This window comes from Sceloporus occidentalis, unplaced genomic scaffold (genome assembly GCF_023333645.1).
Source record: "Sceloporus occidentalis isolate IW3139 unplaced genomic scaffold, rSceOcc1.0.p SCAF_6, whole genome shotgun sequence".
NCBI lineage: Eukaryota > Metazoa > Chordata > Lepidosauria > Squamata > Phrynosomatidae > Sceloporus > Sceloporus occidentalis.
Window position 1 is genome coordinate 61285928 of NW_028316986.1, and position 17429 is coordinate 61303356.

The 17429-nt window shown below is 40.9% G+C and overlaps 1 protein-coding gene across 3 annotated transcripts in view; it reads right to left on the reverse strand.

Annotated features, from left to right (window-relative positions):
* The window catches only part of SDCCAG8 (SHH signaling and ciliogenesis regulator SDCCAG8), a 181120-nt gene that overhangs the window by 53808 nt on the left and 109883 nt on the right, over window positions 1-17429 (reverse strand). For 2 of the 3 annotated variants that reach the window (XM_089529827.1, XM_089529828.1), the window contains exons 15-16: window positions 15583-15691; window positions 3541-3672 (exon numbers count right to left, since the gene is read on the reverse strand). The exons of the other annotated variant lie outside the window; for it this stretch is intronic. In XM_089529827.1, the coding sequence (XP_089385953.1) occupies window positions 3541-3672; window positions 15583-15691 (241 nt within the window). The remainder of the gene's footprint in view (window positions 1-3540; window positions 3673-15582; window positions 15692-17429) is intronic. 3 annotated transcript variants of the gene reach the window in all.

Sequence of the window (17429 nt, forward strand, 5' to 3'; positions counted from 1 at the left end):
TAAGTTCACCTTAAGGTCATGACTGGAAAGCACACACAAGAACAAGCATTTATATATTTTATCATATCCCAAGACTCATTTAAAATTCATTCAAGAATTTACACAATTTGTGCCAATACACTTATTCCTGCACAGAAAAACTGTGTATAATTTTCCTGTGCAGAAAATATGATTGCAGGAAAAATATGTTTTTTTGCTCAAAAAGCAGTATTTTTGCACAGGAAACCATGGATTTTTGTGCAAAATATGCCATCTCCTCCACAATAATATTGTTTGGGAGTAAAATAGCTTTCTGCCCCAAAAGTAATTTCTGCACAGGAAAACCACATATATTTTTGTGCAAATAAATTTTTCCCAATGGAGTTTGGAAGTGCAATGAATCTTGCAGCTGTTCTCCACTTCTTCAATCAGGTGTCCTGAGTGTTGCAATGTTATTTTTTTCCGTTGAAAATGCAAAAATAAACTAGTATTATTCACATGCCTACTTCACACCAAAGCTCACTCCATTCAGCAGCATCCCTCAACTATCTGTGTAGCATTTTCAGAGGACTGAAGGGGAAGAAGGCACAGAGAGGTATTCTTCCACAAGTCCAATTACTTACTTCAAATCTGAAACCAAACCATATTTCTGTTCTAGGTACAGTGGTACCCCGGGATACGAAAGCACCGCCTTACGAAATTCCCGGGTTACGAAAAAAAATAATTTAAAAAAACTGTTCCGCGTTACGAAAGTTTTTTCGGGTTACGAAAAAACTTTTGGTGCTTTTCGGCGCTATTTCGCACCAAAAAGCGGCTTTCGCTATTAGCGCCTATGGCAATTCGGCTTGCGAAAGTCTTCCGGGTTACGAAAAGGGCAGCGGAACGAATTAATTTCGTAACCCGGGGGACCACTGTATCTCCTAACTTCCTTGATAACAATTGTTATCAAGGGGACAGTATATTCCTGATAATATAATGCTTTGACAAGTTGGGATTTCTATCCATTTCTACATGGAAGTTTCTTTGGAGACTTCTAAATTTTTAGCAGAGCCTATTGTAGTGTCGTGGTTGAGCGTTGGACTAAGAATTTGGGAGACAAGGGTTCAAATCTTCACTTGGTTAGGGAAACCTACTGGAATTTTATTCTGTATCTTCTTTTGACATGTATGAATCACAAGTATAGCTGAAGGCCTTATGGCAATATACACAATAAATAAGCACAATAAAAGTAAGAAAGATTACTTAAATTTTAAAACATAAATTAAAAATAAACTTACAGTAAAACCAGCATATTAAAGGTGGAAGATAAATAACAGAGCAGCACAAAGTAATTTTAAAATACAAGAAAATAAAATGGACTTCTGGTATGAAAATCACCAAGGTTGCTGCTGGATGGACAACTCAAGGGAATTTCACCTCCAGCATAACATTTTCTGTTATGCTTTATATTACAACTGGGACCAAGTGATGAAGGACCCAGCAAAAACATGATGTGCTACTCAACTGTACCAATTCTTATATATCAAAATTTCTATTATATCTGTGAACCGCAGGCTATCCAGTATTTAGTAAGCTGTGAGAAAGTGCACGAGGAGATGACCAAGAATATGTTATCAAATTTTTGTGGCTTTCCTCAAGCTAGTGTTAAGCTCAGTTGTAACTGGGTTAAATCACTAAGATGAGATCACAGATGAGAGGCACAGTGTCAAAAATGTAAGTTCTACTTTGACTCCCATAGGAAACCTGTGTCATAGATTTTTAGAGTTGATGGCTTTAGAGCAAGGATCAAAGCTGCTACATGAGATGAACAACTCACAATAACATCAGTTCTACTGTTGCCCAACCAACTATGGGGGATGTACTTAGTGGGAGAATGGTCTGTTCTTTCTTTTCAACAACCAGGTTGGGGGGAGGTGTCTAAAATATGGCTTTACAGAGTGGAGAGCCACCTCATTAATACATACACCAAGAGAACTAGGGAGTTTATCACACAGGAGGAATTTCTCCTAATTTCGAATGAAAAGAAAGTGGAGCCAGAACACATTCACGTGAATTCACTAGTTCAGCGACTTTACATGAATTCGAATTGCATTCGAACTGACTTCTCATTGCCCGAAAATAGCTTGCCATTGCCCAGAAAATTGCGTGTGGTAGTCTATCACACAATAACGTGAAACCCCATGATTGCGTTCGGACTGACTTCCCATTGCCCGAAATTGCATGTGGTAGTCTATCACACAATAATGTTAGACCCCATGATTGCGTTCGGAATGCCATTGTATTATACTTCCAATTTCCCTTGTCTGATAATGTCCTAGGTCATAGTGGGACATTACAAGAAGTCAGCAACAATTTAAAAACAGCTACTAGCAAAGCAGAAAACAGAGTGTCTTGGCTACTAGGAATCAGTTTTGAGTACCTGCCTAAATTGAATGGCACTTAAGATCTACCTAATCACCAAGATAAGTGTCTGCAATGCAATGCTAGCAAAAATGTATTTATAGGGAAACTATTCATGCCATAGGATAAATCACCAAATTAGAAAATACAAACATGTTGCTGTTTATAAAGCAATTGACTGCTAAAACACAATTTAATGGATTCTGATATGAATATTACCAAGGGGACTGGAAATTGGGCCAAAGGATTATAAATGACAAGATTCATAAACAGCAAGTAAGACATTTAGAAATTCAGCGAGAGGAAAAAACTAGAGAAGTGGCATTTCTTAAGCAGATGTAGGGGTGATTGCAGATGGCATGTTAGAGAAGGTCATCTGCCTCTGAGGCAACAAGCAAGAAATTTGATTTGTAACTGAATACAAAGAAGGATCACATAAGAAAGGAGGGAATAGTCTCCACAATGGAAAAAAACAACAATCTAGTGTAGCACAAGTTTTCAGGAACAACTACTTCATTTTAAAACCCTGGACCAAATGTAACCACACAGTAATTATATTATCATTTAGCAATGTGAGAGAAGCATGAGAAAGAACCCACAATCCTAATTATTTTGCACATTTCTGACTAGGGAGTATGTTGCATGTCCTAAACACTCAACCCTAGGTGTGATACTGGCTTCAACTGGCAGGTGGACTTTTTTTTAAGTTCAACCCTTTTTAAAATATACAAAAAATAGATGCTATTTTATACATATTAAACAGCTTTCAAGCTTTCCAGATATTTAACTTACAATAATACTGTTCATAAAAATTGGTACAGAAGTTAAAGTGTTTTTTTTTAAATGCTGAAGAAAATGGCTAATGATATAGACAAGTGAACAGCTGCTCAAACAAGGATACAAGAAAAGCTGAATATAATATAATCAGTCAATCCATCTGGACAACAGTGCAGACAACAAAAACAGACTAAAATCATGTGTGAAACTGAGTATCAATTGTTTAATGAACTATGAAAATTTAATATATGTTAAACTTAACAAATAATATTTAAACAATGAAATTCTTTTGGTCATGTTCCTGATATTACAGAACAGCAATTGAAGGACCCACCCAGTTTGTTACAGGTGACCACATAGGGATAAATTAATACGTCTTCCTACCTTAGCTTCATTTTCTCATGCATCTTTCCATGCTGGACACACTGGACCTCCAATTCACCATTCCTTTTCTGCATCCTCTCAAGTCTGTCATGGATGTATTCATTTTCCTGACTAAGCTGGCCAATTTCAGATCTAGAGAATTAAGAACACATATGATGAATGTTGCTAAATTTTATTTTGCAGTGTGAAATCACCTTATTAAAATTCCAGCACACTTCTAAATAAGGAGAATCTTATTTCAATATGGAATGTTTTTTAAAACAAAAACAAAGTAAGTACTATTTTTGCAGCTGAGGACATAGATCTATGAACTCATTTTTTAAAAAGAAGTTTTATGGGGGAAAGAGATACTAGCTATGCTTGAAACACGCTTGCGTCATTTTACACATTCATTTGCTAGAAACTGATACCACAAAGCTTCTTTTATGAAATTATTTTTATGTTGATGACTAGAGCAAAAAAATAATTCTTGTTAAATTGCAAAAGAGCTTGCTATTACCCTATCACGCTTGTTTGCATTTTAGGCATAGGTACAGAAGTAGTATTAGGACTAGTACTCTTGCAAAACATAGCACCAGGAAGTCTCTATAAGCTTTGATAATAAAAGTGCTATGTTCTCCTATAAACCAATTCAACATTTTGAAGATGTACAAAGGTGGCTTATAGCCAGTATTGTTCTTCTGACTTTTGGAAGGCAATGTACAAATGTTGTGCATGCCTAATTCCTCACAACTGTTTTCACTTCTCAGAAAATTGGCCATTTTATTGTATATATGTCAGGACAGTTCTATTAATTTAGATCAGGACAATTCAGTAAAGGGGTTGAATGTCAGTAACAATTCAGCTTTTCAGACAAATTCTCTTCTGCATTCTGATTTTTTGCTTGGACAAATATTTTACTTGCAGTGTTTTGAGTGTAATGACTGCAGTTGTCCAATACAGCATCAACTGAATATGCAGAAAAAACCAGTTCAACCGGGTGCATGTTCTTTACTTCAATTAAACTCTCACAGTTGGATGCCTACTGTTGCCAAAATGGTAATATAATTTATCCATTCTAGTGAAACAGTAAAACTACACTAAAAGTCATTTAACAATATTTATAACACCATAAAAAACAGTGTTAAAATATATGGACTGCAATATGCACCAAAATTATAAAATTTGTTTCTCATCATCAGTGATTAAAAAAAGAGGCTCATTTCTCTAGCTTCAATACACTCAACCCTTGTGACAGATTAGAATTGAAATCTTAATGATCAATTTACAATTAACAAGATAGAAGTGAAACAAATTAAACCAACCATTATATATAACGAGACCCAATGGACTCCCATTGTTGTCCTTAATTACAAAACGCAAATCGCAAATACACAATGGACAGTGTCAAGCATCAATCCACAAGCTTCAAACTCTGAGAAAATTTGAAAAAGGGCAAGCAACATTATACAGAGAACACTAAAGAACTATATTTTATATTTGCGTGTGTACACCGTGTCAACTGTGCAGCTTGAGGGGAGTAGGTTCAGCACTTCCAAAATCCACCCATATATGTATGAAAATCTTTGCTCGTGACAATTTTTATTATCATAGATTCTACACATCAATTATACCTTAATGCTAACTATATCACTTCACAACCTAAAATAGCATCCAATCATAGTAAATCAAGCTTGCAACTACTTGCTTCATGTAAATACATCATTATGTATCCTAGTTATGTCCACTTTGTATATTTAATATTTTGCATTTCTGCCAAACTAACAAAAATAATTTGAATTTTCAATACACTGTACTGTGCAAAGCTCAAGCAGAAAGAAGTTTAGAACCATGATGGAATATATATGTTAGAATTGTAATCTACTGTGACAGGACGGAGAAAATCTTGGATTTCAAGAAAGTTGATTTTAACAAGTTTAGGGAAATACTGGGTGGAATCCCATGACTAGACATGCTAAAGGAAAAAGACACTCTGCAAGGAAGAAGATGCAAAAAGCACAATTACAAATAATCCTGCTGCTCAACAGTATCCCTCCCTGAGATAGCCGGGGTGGCCTCGAGGTTGGTGTTGGAGCCCTGCAGCTGTTAGTGGGACTTCAGCAACCATATTAAGACTGCCCTGTCAGGAGTAGCTCATGCCTTCATGGACTCCTTGACAACCATGGGTGTGTCCCAAGTGGTATCTGGCCCTACTATTGGGCATACTCTGGACCTTGTTTTATGTGCTGGTGATGGTGATCTCTTAGTGTAGAGGAACTCTCCACTTCCACTGTCATGGACAGATCATTATCTGATCAAGTTTAGATTCACTGGGACTCAGAATCTGCAGGGGTGGGGGACTGGTTAGGATGTCCACCCCAGGAGATTGATGGATCTAGATGGATTCCTGGTAACTCTTGGGGAGTTTCTGTCACCTCAGTGGGTGATTCTGTTGAAACTCTGGATAACCTGTGGATGGGGGAAATGGCCAGGGCAGTGGACACAATTGATCCTGACTGTTCCTTCTTATGAAGTGGGCCCAAATTTGCCCTTGGTTTTCCAGGGAGTTGACGTTGATGAAGTGAGTGAGATGGAGACTAATAATAATAATAATAAATAATAATAATAATAATAATAATAATAATAATAATAAAAATTTTATTTCTATACCGCCCTTCCCATGATCAGGGCGGTGTACAACATAATACCAATACAAATACAATTACAACACAATAAATAATAGCAACTATAATCATTAAAATTACATTAAAACCAATTTCTGGCCAGCCGACCACTGCTGCCAGAGGGGGAAGCTAACCAGGACCAGCGTCCGGGAATGCTAATAAAAATAAGAAGGTTTTAAGCTCCTTCTTAAACTGGGCCAGGGAGGTGGCCGAGCGGAGCTCTATGGGCAGCATGTTCCAGAGGGTTGGACTAGAGTGACATTGCCAGAAGACTCAAAGTGAATCTAAGCGAACACAAAAAATAATTTCTTTATTGCCTACACTGCCAGGTACTTCATGGCAGTGTAGGCAATAAAGAAATTATTTTTTGCTGCTAGCATCTGTAGAGAGCCATCCAGTGGAGGTGTTCCAAGTAGTCCAAGGTCTATTACACACACATCCTCAAGAAGAAAATTTTGACTATTTTAAAGCCCTGGATGCTTGAATCCATGGATAAAGAATTCGTAGATACAGAGGGCTGACTATACATATAATCCAAGTCAGAGCAGGTCTAAGCAACTTTATCTGAAATGCTGTAAATGTTAAATGTTCAAGCATCCATGGCTAAAAATATTCAAAATATAACATAATACAATCAACATCCATTTCACATCATTCTCAATATTCATCCTTTCATTTATTTTATTTTGTATGTTTTAAAATTTTTGATAATAAAAAAATTTTTTTGGGGGGGGGAGAGAAAATATTCAAAACATATAAATTCCAAAGAGCAAACCTTTATTTTATAAAGGACACCATTTACTATGCCACTGTATTTAATGGGACTTGAGCATCTATGGATTTTAGTATCCATGGGGGGCGGGGGGGGGGAGGTCCTGAAACCAAACTGATATCAAGGACCCACTGTAGTTGTTACAGTGCAAGTGGATGTAACCTTGGTACCTGTTTGTTCAGTGTTAATTGATACTTTTCAATTTCTGCAGCCTGATGATGAGAACAGGATCTTTGGTGAGGTGAGAGCCATCACATGTGGTGTAATCAGTGTCTCTCTACAACAAGGCAGTGTTCCAACCTCCCTAAAGTAGGCAGTTGTGAGCTTTTTGTTGAAAAAGCCATTCCTGAATCCTTCTATAATGGATAATTAATGGCCAGTGTCCAACCTACCATTTTTGGGCAAGGTATTGGAATGTATGGTGGCCTCCCAACTCCAGGGGTTTCTGGATGAAATGGATTATCTAGATCCATTTTAATCTGGTTTCAGGCCTAGCTATGGAACAGACACAGCCTTGGTCACCTTGGTGGATATCCCCTATGCAGGGAACTGGACAAGGGGATTCGTACTGCTGGATGTCTCAGCAGCTTTTGATTCCATCAACAATAGTATCCTTCTGGGCTGCCTCTCTGAGATAGGACTTGGAGGTACCATTTTACAGGACTTTTTTTCCTTTCTGGAGAGGTGAACCCAGAAGATGGTGCTGGGGGATTTCTGCTCAATCTCCTGGCAGTTCACCTGTGGCATCCCTCAGAGTTCTGTCTTGTTCCCTATGCTAATCAACACACTGTATATACTCATGCATAAGTCTAGAAATGTTAGTCAATAAATTGACCCCAAAAACCTGGATTAACTTATCCATGGGTCAATATAAGCCCTGGACTTTAACTATTATAAAAATGGGAGCAATCCCCAGAAAGGCAAGAGCATAATCTGTCCTGGAAGTATTGATTCCCTTCTATTCTCTCATCTATCCAGCCTTAATGTGCTCACAAACAGTTATGTCTGCTGGAATTTTGTAAGTTTTTTGGCATGGCTTTCCTTTGCTTCATTCTTTAGATCTTTTGTTACATGCCCCTAGGTTTTACCTTCGACGTATCTATGGGTCATATCAAAATCTATAATATTGCCCCCAAAACCTGTCCTCGACTTGTACATGAGGTTGACTTATGCTCGAGTACATACGGTACATAAAACGGAGTTTTGGGGTGCAATGACATCAATATGCGGATTCTTCCCCATTCCACCCGAATCCAAGGTCATCCTGGTCCTAAACCATCAGTAATGACCTGGATGAGGACAAACAAATTGAAACTTCATCCAGGCAAGAAAGGGGTGCTTCTGGTCAGCCAGAGGGCAGATCAGGGAATGGGGATTCAGTTTGTATTAGATGAGGATACAGTCCCCCTGAAGTCCATAGTTTGGGTGTACTCCTAGACTCAGCTTTGAACCTGGAGGCCCAGATTTCTTCAGTGACCAGTAGTGCTTTTGCACATCTAAAGCTTTGTACCAACTGCACCTGTTCCCCAGATATGTTTGGATTACTTTAACAGGCTCTATTTGGGGCTGTCTTTGAAGAGTGTTTGGAAACTTCAGCTGGTCCAAAGAGCTGCAGCCAGACTGTTAACAGGGCCAAATTGAAGAGACCACATATTTCCCTTATTGAAACAGCTCTACTGGCACCCAGTGTGTTTCTGGGCACTATTCAAAGAGCTGGTTATGACCTAATTATAAAGTCCTATATGGTTAAGGGTCTAGGGTTTTTTTGGCAGACTTTATCGCTGTGTGTGAGTCAGCCTGGCTCTGAGATCTTCAGGAGAAGCCCTTTTCTCAGTTCCACTCACAAGCATGGTTGGTGGGGACGCGAGAGAGGGCCTTTTCAATGGCTGTCCCTAGATTATGGAACTCCTTTCCCAAGAAGGCCATAATGTCTCTCTCAATGAGGTCCTTCTGTTGGCAGACTAAGGCCCGTTCCGCACGGGCAAAAAGTATGTACTAGGTACGTACTAAATAAATAATAAATAAATAAACTTTATTTGTATACCGCCCTTCGAAACATCAGGGCGGTTCACAGCAGACATCCATACAATTATTAAAACAACATATTAAAACCATCAATACAGTAAAAATAGTCTGTGCCAAATCACAGATGACTCACCAATGGCTAACAGGGGAACTAACAAAGGGACTTAACAGGGGGGGGAAGGGCTCACAAGGCAGAGGCTTAGGGCTAAGCCTGCCTAAAGAGAAGCGTCTTTAGCTCCTTCTTGAATTGGGCCAGGGAGGTTGCTGAACGGAGCTCGGTAGGCAGCGTGTTCCAGAGGATGGGGGCCGAGGTCGAAAAGGCCCTTCTGGTGGTGTTGTTCAATCTAGCCTCTGGAACTTTTAGTAGCTGCTGCCTGCTGGATCTGAGCGTGCGGGGCGGATTGTACAAAGAGAGGCGGTCCTTCAAGTACTCTGGGCCCAAGCCATTTAGGGCTTTATAGGTTATAACCCTTCAGGATGCCCTAACCCTAGTACGTACAAAATGATGGTGCCCTATACACATGGGTGCTGCCATTTTGACGTCGCGGACGCTTAGCGTCCATATGTCGCTGCACAGAAATGACGCCGCAAGTGCGCCATTGGTGCCTTGCAGCGTCATTACCGCGCAGCAAAAAGAAGCCACTTTTGCGGTTTCTTCTTCTTCCTCCGCCGGGAACCCTCCCCGTTTGGAGGCTGAGGCTTCCTGGTGGCGGAAACGAAGGCACTGGCAGACCGCCCTTTTTGGGCGGTCTGTAAAGTGCCTAAGACATTTTTATTCAGACAGGATTTTAAAACAGTCTTTAAAGAATAGGCTGGTGGTACCCTACTGTTTTAAGTGTACTCATTTTAATCACTTTTATATTTTTATACTGTATTTTATCCTTTTAATGAGTGATTTTGTTAATACTCTAAATGTCTGATTCTATTTTAATGCTCACTTTTGTATGTTTTTGATTGTATTGATCATTTAATCTGTAAACTGCTTTGTGTCTCAATTTTTCCTTTCTTTTCCTTCTCTGAAAGAAATAAAATGGAAAATATTTGAAGAAGCCAATGTGGCGGCAAAGCAAATTCAAGGAGGGTGTGAAAAGACAAAGAAGTATGAATAAAGAATGGAAAGAAGGAAAATTAGGAAGATTATGGATGCGTAGATTCCATCAAGGAAGATTACAGATGTGTAGCCCAAGCTTGTAAGAATAGTATAAAGCTAAATTTTAGAATGAGCAGACTGGCTAGGCAAGCAAAGAGCAACTAAAGCAAGAGAATGACCAAGGAGACAGTTAGGCTGTTGTTCTGTAAAGAGACCACAATGAAAAGGCAGAACTACTCAATGCTTATTTTGCTTGAGTTTTCTCCCAAAATGAGAACTGTGTGGTCCATGCAGCAGCAGAACCATTAGCAAGGGGTCAGAATTACAAATCAAGATTGATAGGAAATTCAGGAACCACCTAGCTAATTTAAATAAGTTCAAATCTCCAGGGCCAGATGTAGAAACTTGCTGATGTACTCTATTAGCCACTTGCCATCATTTTTGAGAAATTGTGGAGAACAAGTGAGGTGCCAGAGGACTGGAGAAGGGCAAATGTTATCCCTCACCTCTAAAAAGGGAAAAAAAGAAGATCCTGGAAACTGCAAACCGGATAGCAGACCAGAATACCAGGAAAAAGATTAGAGTGGATAATACAGGAGTCTGCCTGCAAGTATATTGATGACAATTCAATGATCAGCAGAAACCAGCATGCATTTGTCAATACAGTGGAAATGCACTGGATGTCATTTCTCTGGTTTTCAACAAACCATTTGATAAGTTCCCCTTTGATTAGCAAACTGATTAAATATGGAATATATGGGAACACTTTCAGATGACTCCATAATTCTTTGGAGAACCATATTCAAAGAGTCATAATCAATGGCTGTGCTTCAAAATGGAAGGAGGTCTTGACTGGTGTGCCTCGGTTCTCTCCTAGAGCCACTTGTCTCCAACATTTTTATCAATGACTTAGATGATGGGATGAAGGGAATCCTCATCAAGTTTTCAGATTTTGCCTACTATACTGTAGCTATAATAATATGAAAAAATGCTAAGAACATCAGGCTTGGGCCTGAAGGGGAAGCTGTGTGGGCTCAGGCCCTCCCTGCCGGGTACTCAGTTAAGGACCAGTCCAGGTTAGGTGGGCGGGGGGGGGGGGGGGTGTTGCCTTGATCCGTAAGACCACCATTTCTTTAGCCAGGAACCATGTTCCGGCAGACTACTTATATCGAGTGTATTTACCTGACCCTGAAGGCTAGAGACAGTCTGGGGATTCTGTTGGTTTATTGGCCACCCCGTGCGCTAACAGACTCCCTGGCCGAGCTGACACAGCTGGTCTCGGAGCTGATATTGGAGTCCCCCAGGCTTCCCGACCAGCCAAAGTCCAACAGGTGCGGCTCGGGAGTTCATGGATACCATGGCTGCCATGGGCCTGTCTCAGTTAGTCACGGGACCAACGCATTCTGCTGGTAATACGCTCGATATGGTTTACTGCACGGACATGGAAAGTCCATGGGCGGAGGTTACTAATATCTCCACCTTGTCATGGATGGACCATTTCCTGGTAGAGGCGAAGATCAAGGTATCTACCCAACTCCCCTCCCCCCGGGGGTGGCGGACCTATTAGAATGGTCCACCCTCGAAGGCTGATGGAACCCATAAGGTTCCAAGAAGCCCTAGAGGGGTATATGGTTGGATGTGACGGCGATTCTGTTGATGCCATGACAAACACCTGGGACATTGATCTCTCCAGGGCTATACACAGTATCGCTCCCAAGTGTCCTCTCAGGCCTGCTTCCAAAAATAAGCCCTGGTATACAGAAGATCTTCGGGCAAGGAAGGGGGTTCTGCGATGACTAGAGCGCAAATGGCGGAGACACTAGCGCTTAGCCGACAAGGCTCTCCTAGCTTCCCTTTTGGAGGACTATGGAGAGGTGATTGACGTAGCAAAGAACTCGTTCTATGCTGCGCGTATCGCATTCGCGGAGTCGCGTCCAGCAGAGCTGTTCAGAGTAGTGAGGGAACTTACGCAGCTTCCCTCCTCCCTGAACCCTATTTTGGAACCATCTAAGGCCTGCTGTGACCAATTTAACAACTTCTTCGCGGATAAAACCTCTCGATGCCATTGTTGGGTCAGAAACCAGTGTAGAGGTCTCCAGAGCTTCCGTGGACTCAATTAGACTGGATCACTTTGAGTCTGTAAGTACCGAGGATGTGGACAAGATCCTTAGAAGTGTTAGGAAAATAACCTGCTCTCTCGATCCCTGTCCCTCATGGCTAGCGGCTCAGGGGGGATCGGTGGTAACTACCTTGTTACGCCGAATAATAAACACATCATTCAGGGATGGGCAATTTCCATCTAATTTGAAAACGGCTATCGTAAAACCATTGTTAAAGAAGCCCTCCCTTGACCCCCTGATGCATAATAATTATCGGCCGGTATCGCTATTGCCATTTCTAGGGAAGGTGATCGAGAGGGCGGTTACCATCCAGCTTCAATCGATCTTGGATGAAACTGATTTTCTAGACCCATTTCAAACCAGCTTCTGGGCGGGCTACGGGGTTGAGACTGCCATGGTCGCCCTGGTCGATGATCTCCGTCTGGGCATGGACAGGGGTAGCGTGTCCCTGTTAGTGCTCTTAGACATCTGAGCGGCTTTCGATACCATTGACCATGGTATCCTTCTGGGACGCCTGAGAGAGTTGGGAATTGGTGGCACTGCGCTCCAGTGGTTCCGTTCCTACCTCTCGGGTCGGTCCCAGATGGTGCAGCTGGGGGACATGTGCTCCGATAGGAGGGCACTTACATCTGGTGTCCCTCAGGGAGCCATTCTGTCCCCCATGCTATTCAACATTTACATGAAACCGCTGGGTGAGATCATCCGGAGACACGGGGTGCGGTGTTATCAGTACGCTGATGACACCCAGATAGTCTTCTCTGTGCCTCCGGCTGCTGCAGTGACCAGGGATGGCATCTCTCCTCTGGATGCCTATCTGGAGTCGGTAATGGGCTGGATGAGGGAAAACAGACTCAGTTTGAATCCAGAGAAAACGGACGTGCTTGTGATAGGTTCTCCTGGCCCGGGAATGGTTGTTTGTCCACTTGTCCTGAACGGGATCACGCTCCCCGTGAAGGACTCAGCTCGCAGTCTGGGGGTGCTTCTGGACTCGTCGCTCCATCTTACATCCCAGGTGGATGCGACGGTCAGGAGCACTTGTTATCAGCTTAGGCTGATACGCCAGCTGCGACCCTACCTGGGCCGGGGGGACCTTGAAACGGTAGTACATGCTCTGGTAAACTCTCGTTTGGATTTCTGTAACGCGCTCTACATGGGGCAACCCTTGTACCATACTCGGAAGCTTCAGTTGGTTCAAAACATGGCAGCGAGACTGGTCACTGGCTCTTCCAGGACCAGTCACATAACACCAATTCTGAAAGATCTCCATTGGCTGCCTATTCGCTTCCGGGCACAATACAAGGTGTTGGTTATTACCTATAAAGCCCTATATGGCTTGGGCCCAGGGTACTTGGAGGACCGCCTCTCCCCATACATTCCACCCCGCACACTCAGATCTGCTGGGAAGCAATTGTTACGTGTCCCAGAGGCAAGATATTCTACCACCACTCAGAGGGCCTTTTCTATCTCGGGCCCCATCCTCTGGAACTCGCTTCCGAACGAGCTCCGCTCAGCCACCTCCCTGGAATACTTCAAAAAGGGGCTTAAAACTTTTTTGTTCCAGCAGGCTTACCCCTAACATCCCATGTTGCCCCCTTCTCTCTCCTCATTGTTCTTGTAATCTTGTGCTAGTTGGAAAAAAAATTTAACTAGATTTTAACTGTTGTAAGATATTGTGAGATTTTGTATTTTTGTATTTTAATTTTTTGTATATTGATTGTATCGTGTTTTTGGCTGTTGTGACCCACCTTGATCCCAGGAAAGGCAGGCTAAAAATAAAGCTTTTATTATTATTATATTATTTAATATTCCTAGAAACATAATTTAAATGTGAGGCAATCTGTAAATATAATTGATATATATTATGTAAGAGTTTAATGCGGTTACGTCTTTATATACTCGCAATAATCTCAAGTCTCTTCTGCAGGTTGAAAGGAACACCAAGGTTTTCAGGCATAACCCCACCACTTCCATCATCACCACCAAAACTCTAGGTACAATCCAATTAAGTTTTTCTACTGAAGAAACGGCAAAGAATCATCCAGAGCATAATTTGGCATGTGCAATGTTGGTTTCTGTTCTTAAAACAAAACAAAGCTGTAGGTGAGGGAAAGGAAATGGGGCAACCTGGAAGAACATTTGTCTATTCAGATTCAAAAATTAAACATCAGAAGAGGTACCAACTGCAGCAATAAGATAAAAGCACACCAGTGTGCAACGATTTACATCCTGTGTACTTAATAGGGATGGAATGGAAATTTGTCAATTTCCCAGGTGGGATCTATTTTTGATTCGATCCTTCAAAAAACTTAAGAGGAAATAAAAATGTTGTGTCAAAAGTTCCCACAAATGCGGGGGCTTTCCTTTCTGTTCCTGGCACAACATAAACTGCAGTTTCTGAGAACTGCACAAGAGAAATTGCACAGATCTTCAGTCAAAACTGACACTCAGTCCTTCTTACCATGCATAAAAAAAAACTGCACAGCTTCTGAAGTTTGTGTGTGGGGGGGAGGAGGAACACATGCTTACATTGCTTTTTCCTATATCCTTAAGGAAAGTGCAGAAAATGCAAAACTAAATTGCATACTATGCCCCTATACAGCTGGCTCGGCCTATCCATGGATTCTTTATCCATGGATTCAACAATCCATGGCTTGAAAATATTTAAAAATTAAATAAATCCCCAAAAGCAAACCTTGATTTTGCCATTTTATCTAAGGGACACAATTTTACTACACCGTTTTACTTAATGAGACTTGAGCATCCACATATTTTGGTATCCACAAAGGGTCCTGGAACCAAATCTCAGTGGATACCAAGAACCCACTGTACAAACAACGTGGTGATGCGTTTCAAGTTGGGGTGGCACCCTTTCCCAGGTTAAAAGTTGCACAACACAGCAGAAAGAAAAACTCAGACTGATTGAAGGTGCAGCCACATGTGGCTTTTTTGTGCAACATTTTTGTTGTGTAACATTGCTGTTTTTAAAATATAAAACAATGATGTTTCACAACAAAGATGCTGTGCAAAATCAGCAAGAGTTATACCATGTAATGATGATTAAACCTTGGCATTTTTCATTCCTGTACATATAGGAACACTGGATTTTGTGTTCCTATCTGTAAAGGAATGGAAAATGTCAAGGTTTAAGCATCATTAGCTCATTTCCTTTAGATTTTAAATGTGTATGTTGGAGAATAAGAGAAGGAAGGGAGAAACCAGAAATATAATATGAAAACTGAAAATATAAGTGCTAGAAAATGGAAAGGTTCCACCCATAAAGGCAAATGAAAAATAATGTAAAATACAAATAAAACTCATGCCTTGTCAAGTCACTAAGCACCTATTAGCAAACAAGCCTGTGGATTTACATACCTGCTTTTTTCTGTAATATATTCAAGCTTCTTCGCCAGAGTGCAACATTCTTCTTTTAATTTTGATAGGAGCACATTCTGGGACCGTAGCAATGCATCCAATTCATTTACTAGAAATAATACATGCAAATATTTGGAATTTCATGGTATAAAATACATACCAATAATACCCCCCCCCCCCACACACACACACCCCTGAAATTTCTTGATATGCAAAGATTTAGATCATAAACAGGACATTTTAGAGGTAGCAGTCAAATTTTTCATTCTGAGAAAGAACATTTTCTTTTGAAAAAAATTGCCATCACCACAGCAAGATGCAAACCTCTCTAAAAGTGTTAATACGAACACATATTCCAGCCTCTTTCTGTACATTGTGTTCTTACTTATCCCTGACTAAATCTGCATAATGGAGGCTCCCTGAACAGGAAATTGACTTTCTTGGATCCTCTCACTAGTGGCAAGAAATACCAGCCTCCTCTAGAGGAAATATACACTTCTGGATTACCATTCTATGTCAAATATGATATGGAATTTGATATGGAAATGGAAATATGGAATCTAATGATCCACAACAGAGGCTGAAAGCACCAACTTTGGATGGATTGAGCCAAAACTGCGCCATGGCCACCTAAAGTGTCCCAAAACCGGCCACAAAAGGAGCACAAAAGAAGCACACCTTGCCAGTGGTCTATTGTAGACTGCAGCAGTGTCCAGGTTTCAGACTGCGGCATCTGGCCACCACTGTCCTGCACGGTTCAGGGCATGACACAGGCCACTCCAAGCTGCCCATCTGCTAGAGGTCAATGTCTACTTTTTACTCCCCCCGCCCCTTCTCCATTTTAAATGTGAAACCTGCTTCAAACCTAGGTTCTAGCAAATTAAGCAGAATTATTGGCTTGCCACCAATACATGTCCTTGTTAAGCTGGGGATGAAATGGTCTGTAGTGATTTACAGTCATGGGGGCATAAGCTCTGGCCACTACCAATAGAGTCCTGATTGTCATGTGTTGTTTCGAGTGCTCCTGAACTGGTGTTAGTGAGGATGCTAGTATCATTCAAAGGGCACTGTGGAAAGGAAGCATGCAGAAGATGCTAAATCAATTCCTAATGCTGCACAAAAAGCCACTGGCAGAACCAGCATACTTTAGATTGTCCAAAAGAAGAAGAAAAATATAATGCAACCATTGGGCAGAAGACTAAAACAAACACAAAGCACTAACCTCAAAACAAAGGCTCCTCTAAAAATCCTAGAACTCTTTCAAACTACATGAGTATACCATTATACAGTGGATCCTTGTTATACGCTAGGGTTTGGTTCCAAGATCCCCCGTGCATAACAAAATCCGTGTATGCTCAAGTCCCATTAAATATAATGGCATTGCAAAATGGTGTCCCTTATAAAAAATGAAAAATCAAGGTAAATTTATACTTTTTTGGAATATTTTCAAACCATGTATGCTTGAATCCGTGTATAAAAAATCCGTGTATAAGAAGGGCTGACTGTAATTCTATGTTGTAACTGCAATAATTGCATCCTATGAAATGCTGGGGTTTGTAGTTTGGTGGGGTTCTAGAGTTTTCTGGCTGATTATTCCAATTATCTCTCCCTAACCTGCAAACCTAGAATTGTACAAGATATATGTATTTACTGTTGTATATTACTGTATTGTAAGCCACCTCGATCCTGTCAGAGGCGAGATAAAAATAAAATTTCTATTCTATTCTATTGTAACTTCCCTCAAGTCAACTTCAACCGTGGTGACCCCATGAATGAGGCATCTCCAAGACTCCCTACCCTCAATGGACTTGTTCAGTTTCTGCAAACCTAGGGCCATATCCTCTTTA